The sequence below is a fragment of the Sinocyclocheilus anshuiensis genome, unplaced genomic scaffold (assembly GCF_001515605.1).
Source record: "Sinocyclocheilus anshuiensis isolate Anshui unplaced genomic scaffold, SAMN03320099.WGS_v1.1 scaffold759, whole genome shotgun sequence".
Lineage (NCBI taxonomy): Eukaryota > Metazoa > Chordata > Actinopteri > Cypriniformes > Cyprinidae > Sinocyclocheilus > Sinocyclocheilus anshuiensis.
In genome coordinates this window covers 224,267-241,454 of record NW_015551052.1, presented here as the reverse complement: position 1 = coordinate 241,454, position 17,188 = coordinate 224,267, and the positions used below count along the sequence as shown (strand labels likewise).

At 39.8% G+C, this 17,188-nt stretch overlaps 2 protein-coding genes across 6 annotated transcripts in view; both read right to left on the bottom strand.

Moving 5' to 3' along the window:
- The window catches only part of LOC107661937 (spondin-2-like), a 30,759-nt gene extending 28,761 nt beyond the window's left edge, over positions 1-1,998 (bottom strand). Inside the window, exon 1 of the mRNA XM_016451741.1 lies at positions 1,930-1,998. Coding sequence (XP_016307227.1) covers positions 1,930-1,956 — 27 coding nt within the window. The 5' untranslated portion in view covers positions 1,957-1,998. The remainder of the gene's footprint in view (positions 1-1,929) is intronic.
- LOC107661936 (C-terminal-binding protein 1-like) overlaps positions 532-17,188 on the bottom strand; it is a 24,195-nt gene continuing 7,538 nt past the window's right edge. For all 5 annotated transcript variants that reach the window (XM_016451738.1, XM_016451736.1, XM_016451737.1 and 2 more), the window contains 8 exons: positions 10,601-10,755; positions 10,371-10,515; positions 10,071-10,277; positions 8,975-9,189; positions 6,192-6,322; positions 5,879-6,006; positions 4,298-4,418; positions 532-3,734 (listed from right to left, as the gene is read on the bottom strand). In XM_016451738.1, coding sequence (XP_016307224.1) covers positions 3,545-3,734; positions 4,298-4,418; positions 5,879-6,006; positions 6,192-6,322; positions 8,975-9,189; positions 10,071-10,277; positions 10,371-10,515; positions 10,601-10,755 — 1,292 coding nt within the window. In that variant the 3' untranslated portion in view covers positions 532-3,544. The remainder of the gene's footprint in view (positions 3,735-4,297; positions 4,419-5,878; positions 6,007-6,191; positions 6,323-8,974; positions 9,190-10,070; positions 10,278-10,370; positions 10,516-10,600; positions 10,756-17,188) is intronic.

The following is a 17,188-nucleotide window of genomic DNA, read 5'->3' as shown; positions in this document are numbered from 1 at the left end:
ATTTTCAGCATCATTACTCCAGTCTTCAGTGTCAAATGATCCTTTAGAAATCATTCTAATATGCTGATTTGCTGCTCAAGAAACATTTATGATTAATGTTGAAAACTGTGATACATTTTCTTCAAGATTGTTTGATTAATAAGAGGTTTTTTTTATTATTATTGTTTGAAATATAAATCTTTTGAAATATATTTACTGCATATATTGATTTATCAATTTAATGCGTCCTTGCCAAATAAAATTTACTTAAGTATTAATTTCTCAAACTTTTGAATGGTCGTGCATGTCTTGACTTTAGAGTTCAACTTTAATTCAGGTTATAAAAGAGTGAGCGACCAAGGGTTTAATCTTTAGGATTTTATTAAAATACCTTGTGGAATTTACCATCAGAGGTTACCATCACAAACATGATTGTTTTCTAATAAAAAAGTAAACAAAAACAAAAGTAAAGCTTAAGAGCCTAGTTACAGGATTTTTTTTTTTTTGTGGTTTTTACTTTTTTGCAGTCTGGTGACGGGGAGAAAAAAAAAATCAATTCACAACAAAAAGAAGGTAAGAGAAAGGAATAAAAAGTTCACATGTTGTAAAAATACATTTCCCAACTTCAACGTTACACGCAGTTCTATTAAAACATTCATTCTTCTGTTGTTAGGTGTCAGTGCGACAAACACGCAGAGAAAAGAGCAATAGAAAGGACAAATATCACAGAAGGACACTCATTGTTGAAAGATGGACTGTGTAGGAGAGCTCTGGAGATCTACAACATGATCTTCATTGGGATGGAGGACGCGTGTAACTGGCGGCTGTGGGATGTGTGTGTATTAGAACCCTGAGAGAGAAACTGACTGCTGCGAGTCCATATCTGTCCTCTCCAGCCTCCCTTCACAGACCAGATTTAACCACATCGGCGGCTCCTGAAAGGGTCTTTCATAGTGCCTGAGCATTTCACACCTCAAAGTGAAAGCCATTCGTGCTCTCCAGAAATATGCATCAAGCACACAGAGCAACATATGGCTAAAGAAAACAGCCTCCTCTCTCTTGCATGTGTGTTTGTGGGGGGAAGATTCACCGCAATCTACGACATTAAGGCAGCGAGGGGACCACGGGACGACGAGGGTGCTGAGGGTGAAAGGATGGACCGAGACTCATCTTGAAATGTTTCAATACAACATGTTGAACACTGAATGACACAAACTAAAGGGCATCACTTCAGTCTAGGAAAAGCTGCACGTCACTCAAAATTCAACATCAAAACGTGGCCAATGGGAAGCGAGGGGGAGGGGCCTGATATGGTTATCATGCACGAACCCATAAGGATTGAGGACACTTACAACATAGGCTATCAAGAACACATCCTCAATCGCATAGTTTCAAACCTCCTCCGTTTATTAGCATACATCTCGACGAAGACGTGAAACTGTGCTCCTTTATACAGAGAATTACAAAAATCACAGATTAAGAACTTCATAATGCTAAAGCCTGAGATTCAAACTAAGTCTAATGAAACAATATAATAGACATCCTATGCATGGAGGGGGGGGAAAAAAAAAAAACACTTTATTTTGTAATTTGCGAATAACTGATGCACTGGATAAGCAGTCACACAAGGTCACATACATGCAGACGCATACACACCCCCTCAGAAATAGGAACCTATGATCTAAAAAAGCTGTACAAAGCCAGAAAGCTGAGCATACATTCAATATCTGTTACTGAGGTACTAGAAAGGCCTTTCTCTTGCTCAGAACGCTATCCCGAGACACTCTCCTAACGTTACCTTCTTTGGAAAGCAACCAGCGTTCCACTGACCTAGCTTTTACATTCTTTCCACCTTATCTTCTGTGCTCTAAATTGTGAAAACGCAGAGAAAACGAAGGCTGATATCATAGAATACGCCCATGAAAAAATGTCAAGCTCAGGGTATATGACCTGCTTTAACTCGGCGACATCACCCATCCTGAGTATCTGGAAGCGTGTCGACAGATGGTGCGGCCCACAACAGGTCCGTCGGATTTCCCGCCAAACCTTCACGAGAGGCTCTCTGTGGGGGAAGCGAGTCGTCGTCGCCACCTGCTGGCCTTCAACGCTACTGCAGCCTCCGGAGCACCAGGACTTCCTCACAAAAAGGTGGATGAAGCTCAGTTTGTCAGGCCTGTATGAAAATGTGTTTGTGAGTGTGTGTTAAGAGTTTAAGTGCCTTGTGGGAAGGAGGAAGGGCAGGGCAGACGGGCGGATGCGCTACACAGTGATTTCATGGGAATTGATGGAGGACGAGCGTGCCTCGCCGCGTCACAAAGAGAAGGCCTAATTGGAAAAAGGAGGCACAAGGAGAAAAGTACAGCAAGAGATAATCCAGGCCAGAGAGAAGATATGGAAAAACAAGGCAAATATTCTTCAAATGGCTACGAATAAAATAAAAAAAAGGTGCCAATGTTATCAGCTTAGCTATGGTGGATCTCAGTATGTGTCAAGCGGAGGTCAATGCTGTACGCACAATTGTAAAAAGAGCATTTTTTGAGGCTAGGTCAAATCTTGCAGATATGTCTTAAGTTAGAGATGCTATACACTATGAATATGGCTTTGTTTGAAATTTGCATTTATGAAGCTGGCTGCCTATGAGCAATCTCCCATCATCATCATCATTCACAAGCAGTGCACAAAATAAAATCAAGTCGGCTATCACGAGACGATGGAATCTCACGTATGCGTTTTCAATGACACTGTTATGCAGACCTCAGGCATTACGGACGCTGTAAATCTCGTGACTTAAAGTGGAGCACATGATCAAACCCCCAACAGCTCTGGGGGCGAAGCTCTCTTGTTTTCTGCAAAAATAAAGAGAAAGAGAGAGAGAGAGGATGGACAAATCTAGAAGATGCCTTCCACATGAAGAGAGAGTGAGAGGAATGCAAGACATCTGAGCTCTTCCCATGGACTGTTACTCTTAGCTACAGGCCATAGCCATTAGCCTTGATCTCCATTATTGAACACCAGCTGTGAAATAATTTTATTATAAATAAATAATAAAATGCTGAATTTAAAGACGGTAGCCAGCTGATGCTTTGTTTTGATGATCAAATGTTTGCTAAGATGGGACAGGTTGAGAAGGTTTTACAAATGTATGCTAGGAAGAGGATGGGCAGGGGACGAAGGAAAGAAAACAAGGTCCATGTGTTTATTTCCACGCTGTTAAAACAGATAAGAAAAGAACAGAAATGTAAGAAACACTAATCAGAAACAAACTCCAACTAGTCCAGAGTAGATACAAAGCAAAGGAACTGGGATTTCGTAGCTTAGAAATAGTGTGTATCAACCCAATTATTGAATCCTTGAGAGAAGTTATTGCTTTCTGCCAAAGTGAACAACAGAGGAGACCGAGTGGAAATGAGGGGTACGTTCGGGGGTACAGGGTTTCACTCCTGGGTTTGTACACGTGTTCTGTTGGACTGGGGTGACCCAAGGTCACATCGAAAGCAGGGCCGTCAGTCCCCCCGGGTGAGGTGAAAGGGCATCGATCAGGGCAAAGATGGAATGTGCTGGGATGCTATTGGTCGGAAGGGATGTCTCTGTCCGCCTCGGCCTTGGAGGGCTGCCCGGGTGAGGGGGTATGAGGCGGGTGTGAGACCGGGGCGATGCCGTGGGCCAGGGGCAGAGATCCAGCCACAATGCCCTCCACTCCTGCCCCGGCTCCAGGCAGCCCGCCCGCTGCTACGCCAATCAGCCCTGCAGGGAACCTACGACAGAGACATGTTTTCACTCTCTCAAACACGCCGAGATACAGTAAAAGCTAGGGCCGCGACGATAAATCGAGGCAGCATCGATTCGTGGATAATTTCTGAGATCTTCCGAATGCATTGCGATTCTCTCTGGAATTGATTCTGAGCTTAGATTTTAACAGCAGGTGGCGCTCTAATCTAGTTTTTATCCACACACTCAAGTGCTAATGAAGAAGAGTGCTGAAGAGCGCTTGTGCGTTTGGATGAGTATGATTATGAGTATGCTTTTATGACTCGAGATTAATGGAAACAGATCCCACTGTGAACACCCTTGTAATTCGCTTCAATGATTATTTTTGGTTCAAGTGTGTGTACGGATTTGGAAACAAGCAGAGTACGGCGGTTTCTAAAAGCATGCAGTGCAATCTGCTGTTGAAAACTAAGCTCAGAATCGACTCGAGAAAGAATCGCGATGCATTCGGAAAATCTAATGCTGAATAATTTCTCGATTCGCGATGCATCAATTTATTTCCGAGCCCTAGTAAAAGCACTAATGGCAGACAGGAGGGAGGTGCAGTTACCTATAGGCTGCAGCTCCATTGAGTTCAGAGTGAACGGTGGTGGCCTCCATAGACGGCCACTGAGAGGCTGCCATCAAATACTCCTTATTCACGCAGTTCTTCAGACTGTCTGGGATACGACCTGCACACACACAAGAGAGCGCAGTGTCATTTGGACCTATGCAAAAACTTGCTGCAGCTCAATTAGAACTGCACATGAATACTTCAATGTTTTGTATTACTCTGGCATGCTTTGCAACTAGGGATGGGAAGATTCCCCCGATTCGCTCGGTGCATCGGCATAAAAAGTTAACGATGCGATGCATCAGTTTAAAAAGTGTGCATCAGCTACAAGTTGTCATTTATATCACGATGCATCGTTTCTAACATATTTGCATCGGTAAAAAACGATTTATATATAATTACTAGTGGATGCGCTATACTTTTATTATTTAGAAAGTGACCAATAATCTGTGACCAATATTTTATACGTAGATTGATTTCTCCTCTGCTGCTGCTGCGTGAATATGACGCATCACAACACCACGGAGACCCGAGGAAAAACTGGGATTAAAGTCCAAAACCTGACCTGAAATAACCTAACAAATCAAATGGGGCTAAAGCGGTTCCATTAACGACAAATTAAATTCACACAATCTCACTAATTTGTGCATGCTTATTCTTAAGCAGACCTTAATGTCGATCATGGATCAAATCGATCCACCATGACAAACAGCGAATATATCTGTGCTGTTTAATGCATTTGAGACGTTGTGTTTTCCTCAGTGCATAACCGATATGTCACAGGTAGATTTTTCATCTGTAAATGTTAGAAAGTCATGCAAACATATCCATTTTGCTGTCAGGAGTGGGCGAGGCTGACGCGAGTGAACGAGCGCAGCTGTGCTCATGCACACTAAACAGAAGGAGTGCAATCGAATAGGAGCACAATAATTCTGAGTAAAATAATAAATTTTTTATAATAATAAATAATAAAATAACTTTGCTAAAAAATTTGTTTTTGGACATAATGTTCTGCAAACTATAAAAGGTACAGCTGTCATAAAACCAGATAGAAAGGCTGCATGGCTAGAAACAAAAAAAAAAAAAAGTCAAATAATAGTATGTGAGACAGTGGTAATATCATTATGTTCTTATTGGTCAGTAGAGGAGCTTAGGTTAGCCTGACAGTTAAACTGCTTTAGGCCAGGTTAGTTTCCCAGCATAAGTTGCCACAGTTTATGGAACCAAATCATTTGACAAGGAGTCAGACTAACTGAAATAAGCCTGGCTTATTTGGTTAACTTGTTTTATGAAACGGGCCTCGAGGCATTAAAAGTGATAATATTTTCTCCATTGCATTGCATCGAATCGCATTGTGTTGTATCGAATCGAAATTGGATCGCACTGCATCGTAATAGGGGTGAATCGTATGTATCGCATCGGTAGCTGCTTCATATGTATCTTTAATATATCGTATCATTGGCTATGCATCGAGATGCGTATCGTATCGGCCTGAGTCATGAGATGCACATCCTTATTTGCAACACTTATTATAGAATGAACAATACGCTTTTTATTCACAGCAGGCAGTTTTCTGACCTGTGATGGCTCTGCGAACCTCCCGCGCCGCCTCCTCTCTGGCCTCAATGGAGGCCTGTTCACTGTACCAGGATGTGTGTGGGGTACAGATAAGATTTGGGGCGTCCTTCAGTGGGCCCTGAGAGAAACTGTTGAAGAAAATGGAGCTAGTGTCATGATAGAAAAAAAATTACCTCCAGTGTAAGGGCTTTGACAGGCCAATTGTTGAATGTGGATTAGACAATTTCATAGTAGTTTAGTGAAACTGAAAATTACTGTTCCAGTAACATTTCAGAATAATAATGAAAGCAAACAGGAAACTTGAGTCCCTCACCTGAAGGGCTCCATCTCATGGACGTCCAGGGCTGCTCCCCGTATTCTGCCCTCTTTCAGAGCCTGGGCCAGAGCCTTCTCATCCACCAGACCGCCACGCGCCGTGTTCACGAGGAAGGCGCCCTGACGCATCTACAAATAAGAGCATTAATAGATATTAAAAGGAAGCCAAATTCAACTTGCTTATAAGAGTTCTCACACTTGGTTCATTTCCACATCAATCTCCCAGGGTTCCTTCACATTATTATTCCTACACAGCATTAATTTCAGCATTATATTTGGTATATAGTACAGTCATCTGTAAATATTTTTATTTTCTTAGGTTTTTTTTAATTGATTTTCTCAAAGTGACAACATAGAACCCCTAAAATAAATAGATACAGTCAAACCAAAATGTATTCAGACACCTTCAACATTTCTCACATGATCACGGTTTATTCGCTATAGTTTAGAAAATGGTAATAAAATATTACAAGAACTCAAGAGTTAAACTGTGTCAGAACAAATTCATCTCGATAATGTCAGATAACTTTGATAGGAAGGTATGTAATGAATAAGGTTAAATAGCTTTTTACTGGTAGTCCACTGTATGAAGAATTTTTGGGTATAATATGTCACAGTTTACTTTCTTTTGCTATCCTCACTTACATAAATGAACTATACTGTCCAGCACCCACTAGTAAAAAAATATATAAATTTATATCTGGTGTCTGAATAATTTTTGGTTTGACTGTACATAAAAAAAACAAACAGACTTTAGCATGCACACAATAAACATTTTTTGTGCCCTCGAGAAACTATTCAGGTGGCGCATGAGAATTTTTGGCACGCTTACACATTATAATTTCTAGTTTTATATAACCTGCATCACTGCCATCTTACTATGAATAAAACGAGAGCATGGATGCACAAGAATTAAAGAGATTTACTTGCTCAAAATTTGTCTCTTTATGGTAGTACCTCTAATATCAAGGCCTAATGTACAATTTAACATCCTCTGTGGCAGCGGAGGAACCATGACACGAAATGGGCTGATGTCACAATAGGTGGCTCAGTGTGCATTGTCCTATATGCTAAATTTAATGGTTTCTTGTGCACACAAAAGTCTCTATTTTTTATTTTTTGCAAACGTTCTTGAGGCTATTTAATAAGGCTGGGTTGACACAAATTTCACGATTCGATTCTCATTCACAAGCTTGCGATTCGATTACCAAGTTTTTACAATAGTAAAGTTACAGTTACATATTAATATTTCTAACGTACTTAAATTCATTTTTTTTATATATAAACATTTAAATGGTGGCTGTCATAAAAACTTGATGGATTTATTCAAACATAAATTAAACATTGAAGAACAGTAAAAATTATAATGAATATGGTGCATATATTAAGCAAAATGCCCCTCTCTACAGTTTATTTTTCTATCTGACTAATGAGTTTATGGTCACCGAATACATTTTTCTGAGGTAAATGTGACGTTACGTTTACAAGCCGTTATATTGACGTCTTTGCGCGGCTGAAACACAGATTGATTACATGACACAGGATATGGATTGTAAAGTTGTAATCTTTCTTTTAACTTACCTTCGGATGTTTAGTCATGTTTATTTTGTGCTGAAACTGGTATTAATGTGGAGGAGATAATTAGTTCACGTGCGCCTGCGCTGCCGCGTCTGTTGAACTGAGGCGCTACAGCGATCTGCCACTCCACATTAAACAGCGCCAAAACGGCATTTATTGTTTGAATACTGCAATACAATGGACAGAATTTGAAATCTGAGACTTTGTTTCATATTAAAAGTACCAACGCACAATGCTTATTGCGATTTATTGGATGGGAGGTGCCTTTCAAACTTCTGTCCATTAACTGAAAACAAGCTAGAATAATCGATTCTTGGGATTTAGGAATCGATATCGTTCCGTAAAAATGAGAATCGATTAATATCGAGATATTGATATTTTTTACCCAGCCCTACTATGTAATACAGTGCTAAAAATATGGTGAGAAAAAAACCAAAATGCTTATGACCTCCATTTTGCCTAATTAAAAAGTGCACGTTGAGTTCATTCAGTCGTGTTTGACAATCACTAAAGAATCACTAAACATCTGCCATGAAAACACTTCTTGTATGATACATTTATTTTCATTAAATTCTTAATTTTCTATTATAAACTAAATAGGGGCAAAAGTCTGGAAATGCAAATATTTTCCTATACTCTTTTTCCATACTTTTCCAGACCTGGAATTTACTAAAATCTAATTCCATACTTTCCCAAACCGCATAGGAACCCTGATCTCCTGAAACCACAGGTCTCTTTTTACAGCAAGCTATTCTGCACTCAAAACAGTGCGTTTCCTATCTAGCAGCACCTGCAGCTAAGCAACTACACTGTTTGCATCACTTTTTCACCATTTTTGCTTCCTTCCGAGTCCTTATCTGTGGAGGAGAGAGTGTTGTTCTGTGTTGTATTGAAATAGTTGTGCAGAATAAACTTTCCCATTTATCTTGGAAATAAATGTGTAATGCACACGGCATCGCCAGTTTACTTTTGAAAATCAGGCCAGATTGGCGTCATACCAACTGCGAGTCCACATGAACCATAATCCAGCAATGGGTGCGGTTCCGTTGCGTAAACCCAAGAAAAAAAAAAAAAAAACAGCTTTCACATGAAGCAAATGAATCAAACTCTGATGTCAAACAGACCCAGGTCCATACCAAAAGCAGTCAGAAAACCGAACGGCTCCCACAGTGCTGTTTAATGAGAAGAGTGTTGCGTTTGTACCTGTTTGATGGTGAAGTCGTTGATGAGGTGGTGGTTGTGCTCATTTAGGCTGCAGTGTAGCGACACACAGTCTGAGTGGATGAGCAGGTCCTGTAGTGTCGCCATGCGCTGGAGCCCTAGTGATCGCTCCACCCCATCCGGCAGGTACGGGTCATAGAATATCACTCCAAACCCAAAGGCCTTCGCCCTCAGAGCAACTGCTTGGCCAATACGTCCTAAAAACAGCCATCATAAGAAATTGTTTTAGTCTCAGTTTGGACCACATTACTAACCTGAAATCAGTTAAAACTGAGATTAGATTGAGGTTCAGAAAAGAAGACTCACTGATGATTAATTTTAAAACGAGACACCCCAGGTAAATTTGGTTTTAAAAAATAAACAAGTAAATAAACAACACCATACTCCAAGTTGATTGATTACATCAAGAATTGCAAACATTTTTTGTATTGCAGGTTTTCTGAAAATGTTTAAATATGAAAACTACACATTATCTAATTAAAGACGCACTAGTTCTCATACATTTCCAGAACAGAAATATGAACATGGATAAAGCCAGGTTCTAAATTCACGTTTCACGTTACAATTCACGTTTTGATGCGATTAATCAATTTGACAGCATTAGAACAAACCCTTTGTAAAAATATTTCAAAATATAAACAGGAATAAAACTATAAAGTTTGGTATGAGTGATACTAAAGTGGAGATTTACAGGAGAAAAACCTAATTGAAAAAAAAAAATGTCATTTAGAGATATTATTGTAACGGAGTCTACCGATGCAAATAGACAAAGTGCATTGCAAACCACAAACCATACATTATGAAAAGCCAAAAAGCTCAATTTCAAAACTGACCAAAAACTGATCAAAAAACATTTTGCCTGTAGTGTCTTGCTCAAGTCTTTTTTTAAATTTTTTTAATAAATATTTAGTTAATTTTAATATTTAGTTAAAATTAAGCTGCAGTTTGTCATGTTTTATATTTAGTAGTACAACTTATATTCTAGTTATTTTATAGGTATAGAAGTTACATTTGCTGTCAGCTGTCGCCTTAATTGAGCTGATTCTTTGAGCCCCGAGTAAAACACATCAGGACTCACCCAGTCCAATGATGCCCAGTGTTTCCCCTCGAACACGTGCTGCGCCTCCGGCCACCTCCCGGATCTGCTCCACGCTGGAGGCACGGGTGCCCTCGCGCAGAGCCTGATGCATCCAGGTGACGCGGCGGTACAGATTCAGAATTAGACACATGGTGGTGTCTGCCGTCTCCTCCACAGACGCAGCTGGCACATTACACACTGCTATACCTGTTTAAGACAAAGAACCAGTATAAACGGTTAGTTTGTCTGAAACTCACACAGTCAAACACAATCATTTCAGAACACAGGAACAAAACTCACCCAGCTCTGCTGCAGCTTTAATATCCACATTATCAAAACCACTGCCAATCCTCACAATGACCCGAAGACCTTTGAACTTGTCCAGGTCGTCTCGCGAGAGCGTGATGGTGTGGTAGAGCAAAGCGGCAACAGCCTCGTTTAAGACCTGCAGCAGCAGCATGAAATACTCAGAGTAAAAAACCTATGAAACGTATAAAGGCCTGAGATATGGCCACAATCTGTGACTTTACCTTCTCGTGGATCTCCTGGGTGGACTGGGCATCACAGAAAGCCACGGTGGCCACGTCCTTCAGGATGGGCATCTCCACCGTACAGTCCCGGCCATCCAGCAGCGCCACCAGAGGACGAGGGTGCATGGGGCCATTGAGGATGGGTGGTCGAATGCCTGCAGGACACCCAGAAAAACCTTAATCATTTCTTACATGTAACGGGAACTCAAATTGTTCAAATGCCTACAATTCTGGGCACTCTACATTGTGTTCATTACAGGTATCTATAGCTAGGTTTGCATTAGCCTGTTTTTAAATCGCATCAGAAACGAGTGATGGAAACGACATATTTCAAATAAAAATTCTTTAAGTTGCAAAAAAGTTTTTACGCTTGCTTGAGGTGGTTTTTGCCTTGTGCGAAAAGAGTTAATGCGAATAATGGGACGTGGAAATGCATTTGCAGAGTAAATTCCTCCATGCGCAACAAAAATAGTAATGTAACTTTGCGCCATGGGACAGCATAACTTGACTGACCAGTGGTCTGATCTTGTTCCACAGCATCTGAAAAGTTATGGTCATTTTAAAATGCCCGAGCAAAGTCTGTCATCAAAGCATTTGTGTATAATTGCCTCCCAGAACTATTACAAGACTTCCAATATATATATATATATAGTGCCAGTTTACCAGGCAGTGACGATTTCGTTCTTTGACTTGTGGATGGAAACGGTGCAAATGCTTTATGCAATATTTCAATTTTGCGCATAAGTTAAATTAGCAATTTTGCATGGAAACCTGGCTTATAAGCAGACATTTTAAAACCAGCTTGGCTTTTGGATGCTACTCATGTTAATAAACAACCGCAGCATCTGCAATCATCTGCAACCAGGATTCACTTCAAGATTCATTAAACCAGATAAGGTGGTACGTATGATCGGTTGACTAATTTTAAAGGCTTTCAGTTTCCTCTTAGCAATGCTGGCCAACAGTTAAACTGCATTCAATAACTATCCTGTAAAAACATCCTAAATCATTATGAGGCTACCAAGACTACCAGCATTGCTACCAAAAGGCCATATCAATTGACGCCAAACTATTACAAAGCCATAGAGAATTTCATATTTTGAATGTTAGTGGCCTCAAATTCCAGGAAACTGTTTTATGATCATTACTTATCATGAGGCAAGACAACAGCTTCTAATAACTCCAGGGTCCACCCCAACCCCCCCAACCTGACAAACGAAAGTGTGAGCAGGGGACAGAGGGAGGGAAGGAGATGAGGAAAGGGGGCAGGGAGTCTTCACATGACTCATAATGACCTACATTCAGCAGACTGGAGGCTAAATTATCTTTGTCTTCATCCTACTACTAAACCATCACTACCCACTTCTGGTCTAATACATCAGATATAGAAAGCTTTAAATAAATATAGAAACAAGGGATAATAAATTCTCTCATCTACTCACTCTTATGTCATTGTATTTATTTTGAAAATAAAATTTGTTTGTGACCAATAAGTTTTGGTGTCTGTCCATTGACTTTAATTGAAATAAGCAAAAAAAATAAAAATCTCAGAGACATCTCTCAAAATATCTACTTTTGTGAAAGTCAGTCATTCGGGTTTGGAATGATATGAGGGCAAGTAAATGACAATTTTAATTTTTGATGAACTCCCTCTTTAAGACGACATGTAAATTTCAACATTTGTGAGCCCTGCATTCTATTCTACTCTATTACACTATGTCTAGTGGTAAAATAAGTATTGTGCACATCTCTATCATAGTGATATCACTACAAGAACAACACACCATCAAGGTCTGAAAGCTACTTAATCAACCATCAACAAGTTCAGAATAACCATGGGCGACATTAGGGGGGGTCAGGGGGGGCAAGTTGTTAGTCATGTTACCCCCTCCAAATTGTTAGTCATGGAATCCCTGATGTCAGCCCCGCTGCAATTGGAGAGCTTGGCGAAGCGCTAAATACCCTAAACATGTTTTTGCAGCGTTGAGCAATGTAACCGATCACAGATATCTGTTGATTTCTTGAACGCAATGGTCAATCAGAAACGTTTTGTCAGAATTCACTCACTCGCCGCAGTTTTTAAGTGCACTTTTGCACACTCGTGAATCATCTCATGACTAACGTGCAGATGCGATGTAAATAAGTGATTAATTGTGCAGTTTAGAGAGCTTCATTGATTATAACGGAACTTTGTAAGATCACGATGAGCGAAGATGAGTGATGCTTTTTAGTGATAAAGGGAGTGCACTTTGCGCACTTTCTAGGGTATAATCCATTCAGAATTTGTATGAAACTTTCGTTTTTCGGACACATAGGCTACTACACCCTGCAAAGTTTCAGGAATGACATCCACATATTTATGCGGGATTCACTCTCAGAATAGCAGTGGTTTGCAATGGATGGAACAAAATATGTTGATTTAATTCTGGACCCAGTCCTGGCCAAACCTCCAAAGAGATCGCGCGTCCCGAGCGAGATCTAATTCACGGACCAAAAGCGTGTGTAAACTTTATTGAGATCGGGACATATAAACCAGTAATTTCATTTAATTTCCAGTAACGGTCAGTAGAAAGTTCAGCAATGAATGGTGTGCGATTTATGACAGAATATAGTCCCACAACTGATCATTTATTTTTTCCTCGCGTGTCTCGCCTTTAGTAACAACGATTCAAAATGGAAATATTTCAAGTGACACGAGAAAAAGACACGGAAAACTTCAGTGAACATCAGAAAAGCAGCGTGCACATTTCGGTTTAAAAATGAAAGGCCATCAACTAGGGCTGGACAATAATTCAATATCAATATGTATTGCGATATAATTCTTTTCAATAACGGTGATATGATTTTTAAACATTTCCGATATGTCGATATACATTACCAGTGTTTCCCATGCATTGATTTATTTGTGGCGTTTGACTTCGTTGAATAAACATTAGCACTGCACGTTTCAAAATCATAACGTGGCGCGGGTGTTTTATATGAATGTATCTCTGAAGGGAACCGACTGTCTTCAGAAAAGTTTCGATGACATTTTCATTTTATCGAGTAATGATGCTAAAAATATAGCTTTGAAATCACAGGAATAAATTACATTTTAAAATATTTCCAAACAGAAAAGAGCTATTTTAAAATAGTACAATTATTTCAAAATGTTACTGTTTTTGCTGTATTTTGGACCAAATAACCTTTTTAAGTTATTCTTGACTGTGTTGGATTGACTGCTTTGATGCATTGCAATATGGTAGGGCATTGTTTTGATGCTTACATCATATTTTGCTTTTATTTATTTATTTATATATAAAAAAACATCCTTCTCACAAAGCAGCACTGTATTCACTGCATACATGGCACGTGACAGGGACTTCACAGAAACAGTGAGTATGTGAAAGCAAGTATTTTAGTACAGTCACAACTGACTGCAAAAAAGCAGTGATGGCTTTTTTTTGTTAATAGTTGCACATTCTTTTAAATCGGCAGGGTAAAAAGCTGACATGTCAGACAATGAGGAACTTCTGCCTGTCACAGCCAAACACAGAACAACTACAGGAAGGACATTTCTGAGCAAATGCAAATCCAGCCTGGGACAAATTTCCCAAACCTACGACTTGTGCAAGAGAACAGGATTCCCAGGACGAGACACGAAAGGATGCAATAGGAGAACTTAATTGATCAGTGCCATCAGATTCCCATCATGCATCAGGATGTTCTGTGCACCACGATCATTAAACTGCATAACATAACAAACAGTGCAGCAAACGGCAAAATTCATCATGGCATCACTGAAACTGCCCATTTTAAGAGATGCAATGAGGCGGCATGTACCAGAAATATCGCATAACGAGGTGTGAGATTTTGCTCATCATATAATTATGATCTCATTATCACACTCGTCTAAGAATAGCAGTGTGGAAATGGGTGTTGAACCATTCATCCAAGAACTCACAAATCCCAAAACGTATTTCTGCTAAACGATGCTCTCGTAAAACCGAAGGGGACGAGGATACGAACAGCAACCCTCTACATTGCGAGTAAATCACGTCAAGCGATCTGTGCTATCTTTCAATTCATCTCAATGGATGTGCAGCGCACCTATATTTGATGCACCGTAAACTGCAGTGTGAAGGCACATGACTCGCCGTAGCTTTGTCTCGCACACACGCAGAGAGAGAGAGACAGAGTGAGAGAGTTTTACACACCATGCAGAATTAATGTGCTACATGTAAACGATATTCTTTATATTTTCCCGTCAAAATAACGGAGTTCCTTTGGAATTCTTCAGCTTTTAAGATATATATATATATATATATATATACTTTTTTAATGTGTTTACGAATTATTGGCAATTTTTAAAGACAAAATCATGCAATCAATGCAGATCTTTATTAGTTTGTTTCGTAGTGACCATTAAAACAACTTGCTTTTCAAAACTTGTTCTGTCTTTAACCTCACTTCAATATATAAGTGTTGTCAAAAGACCCGGTACTTCGGTACCAAGTCAGTACTAAAAAAATGAAAACGTTACAGTACTAGGTTTTTTAAGTACCGGTGGTACCGAGTACCCGTTCAACCCCGTTCTTGATGCGCTATCCGAAAGGTGCACAGATGAGCTCTCTTCATCAAAGCACTGAGACGTGGCGACCTCAAAATGAGGAAACACATCAAACTAACAAAACACTTTAATGAAAATTACAGAGTTCAAGCAGGTAAGTTTCATTTTAATTTTTAATATTTAGATCTTCTCAGTGTTTCCTATACATTTATTTATTTGTGGCGCCCGCCACAATATCAAAACTCGCCGCCACAAAAGATCAAATGAAAGAGTTCAATCAGGTAAGTTTCATTTTAATTTTTAATATTTAGATCAGTGTTTCCCATACATTGATTTATTTGTGGTGGCCTGCCACAATATCAAAACTGACCGCCACAAATAGATTTTCCAAAAGGCTTTGACTTCATTGAATAAACATGAGCACTGCACATGTCAAAGCTGAAACCCAGTGTGGGTGTTTTTATATCACTGTATTTCTGAAGGAAACCGACTGTCTTCAAAAAATTTTGGACGTCATTTTCATTTCATCTTGCATGTAATGCCTGAGCAGCGTTTGGGAGCGCAGCGCTTATTTGATTACAGAGACTTGGATGGGTCTCCGATGAGTCACTTCAATCACCTTAAGGCTAAAACAAGTGATAACAGAGTTTGTATGTTACAACATTAATTTGTTTTTCACTATGGCATACCATAAACTGTCTAAACAGTTGGCTTTTCTGGCAAAGAAATTCTTATCATAATGCTTAATTATCATCCACAAAATCCTGCTCAATGCCATGTATTTATCTGCATCAATGGCTACGTTTACATGCACCATTTTTGGTTAAATCGGACTGAATTCATTCCGATTGACGAATCTGAATGTAGTGTTTACATGAACGCTAAATAAAATTATCGGGTTGATGTGCGCGTTTATATGTCACAAGCTTCAAATCGGAATAGATTTTTTTGGACATGCTCACACAGCACAAATATAGAGTTTCTCACTGTTTGCACAAAATAACCAATCTCCTACATGGTTTCTTTATTTGTTTTTAACAGCAGAATTAATATTTATCTATTTATGGATAAATATACATATAAACCGCTGTGCCGTGCTGCTTTGCACATGCGCAGTTCTTTCAGTTTCGGGGTTCAATCCGATCGAGTGTTTACATGCACTCTCAATCGTATTAGAAAAGGAATAAACCACCCCCTTCAATCCGATCAATTTTATTCCGATCGAGCTCAATCGGATCGATTGAGGTGTTTACATGAAGGCATTTCAGTCCGATTGAGCCGTCAATCCGATTACAAACGGATTATTTGGTTGCATGTAAATGTAGCCAGTTAGTCTAGCACAGTACACGTATCTAGTTTTTTTTCTTTTTTTTTTTTCTTCAAATAATAGAATAGAATAGGTAAGTGCTAGTATTAGTTGGTCAGGTGCTGGCGAAAATGGCTGAAGATTCTGCTGTTCGAATTGAGATCGGGAGGTCATTCAACCAGCTGGGCACAGTCCAGGAAAAGGTCCGTGAGAGTGATTTTGTGCCTCTTTGGGATGGCACCACAAGGCACCGTTCACTTGCAGAACGCAAGCTTCTGGAGGGCGCATAAGTTTGAACTAGCGAGTTTAGATATATTGGTGCAGTGCCAGTGGTGGTCTTGTAGGCAAGACAATGAGAGAGCAACAATATACAAGTGCTGTGACAAGTTTCAGTTAGTCTAGCACAGTGCACATAGCAAGGGCGCTTAGGTCAGACCTAGGGAGTTTAGGTATACTGGTGCAGCGCCAGTGGTTGTCTTGTAGGCAAGCATCAGTACCTTGAATTCGATGCGAGCGGCTACTGGTAGCCAGTGTAACCTGAGAGGAGTAACGTGAGCTTTTTTTGGCTCATTGAAGACCACTCTCGCTGCTGCATTCTAGATCAGTTGCAGAGGCTTGATGGTACATGCGGGAAGGCCGCCAAGAGAGCATTACAATAGTCCAGTCTGGAGAGAATTAGAGTAGTTATTCATTAGCATAAGCGCGGCTAACACTAATATAATGAGCATTAGAA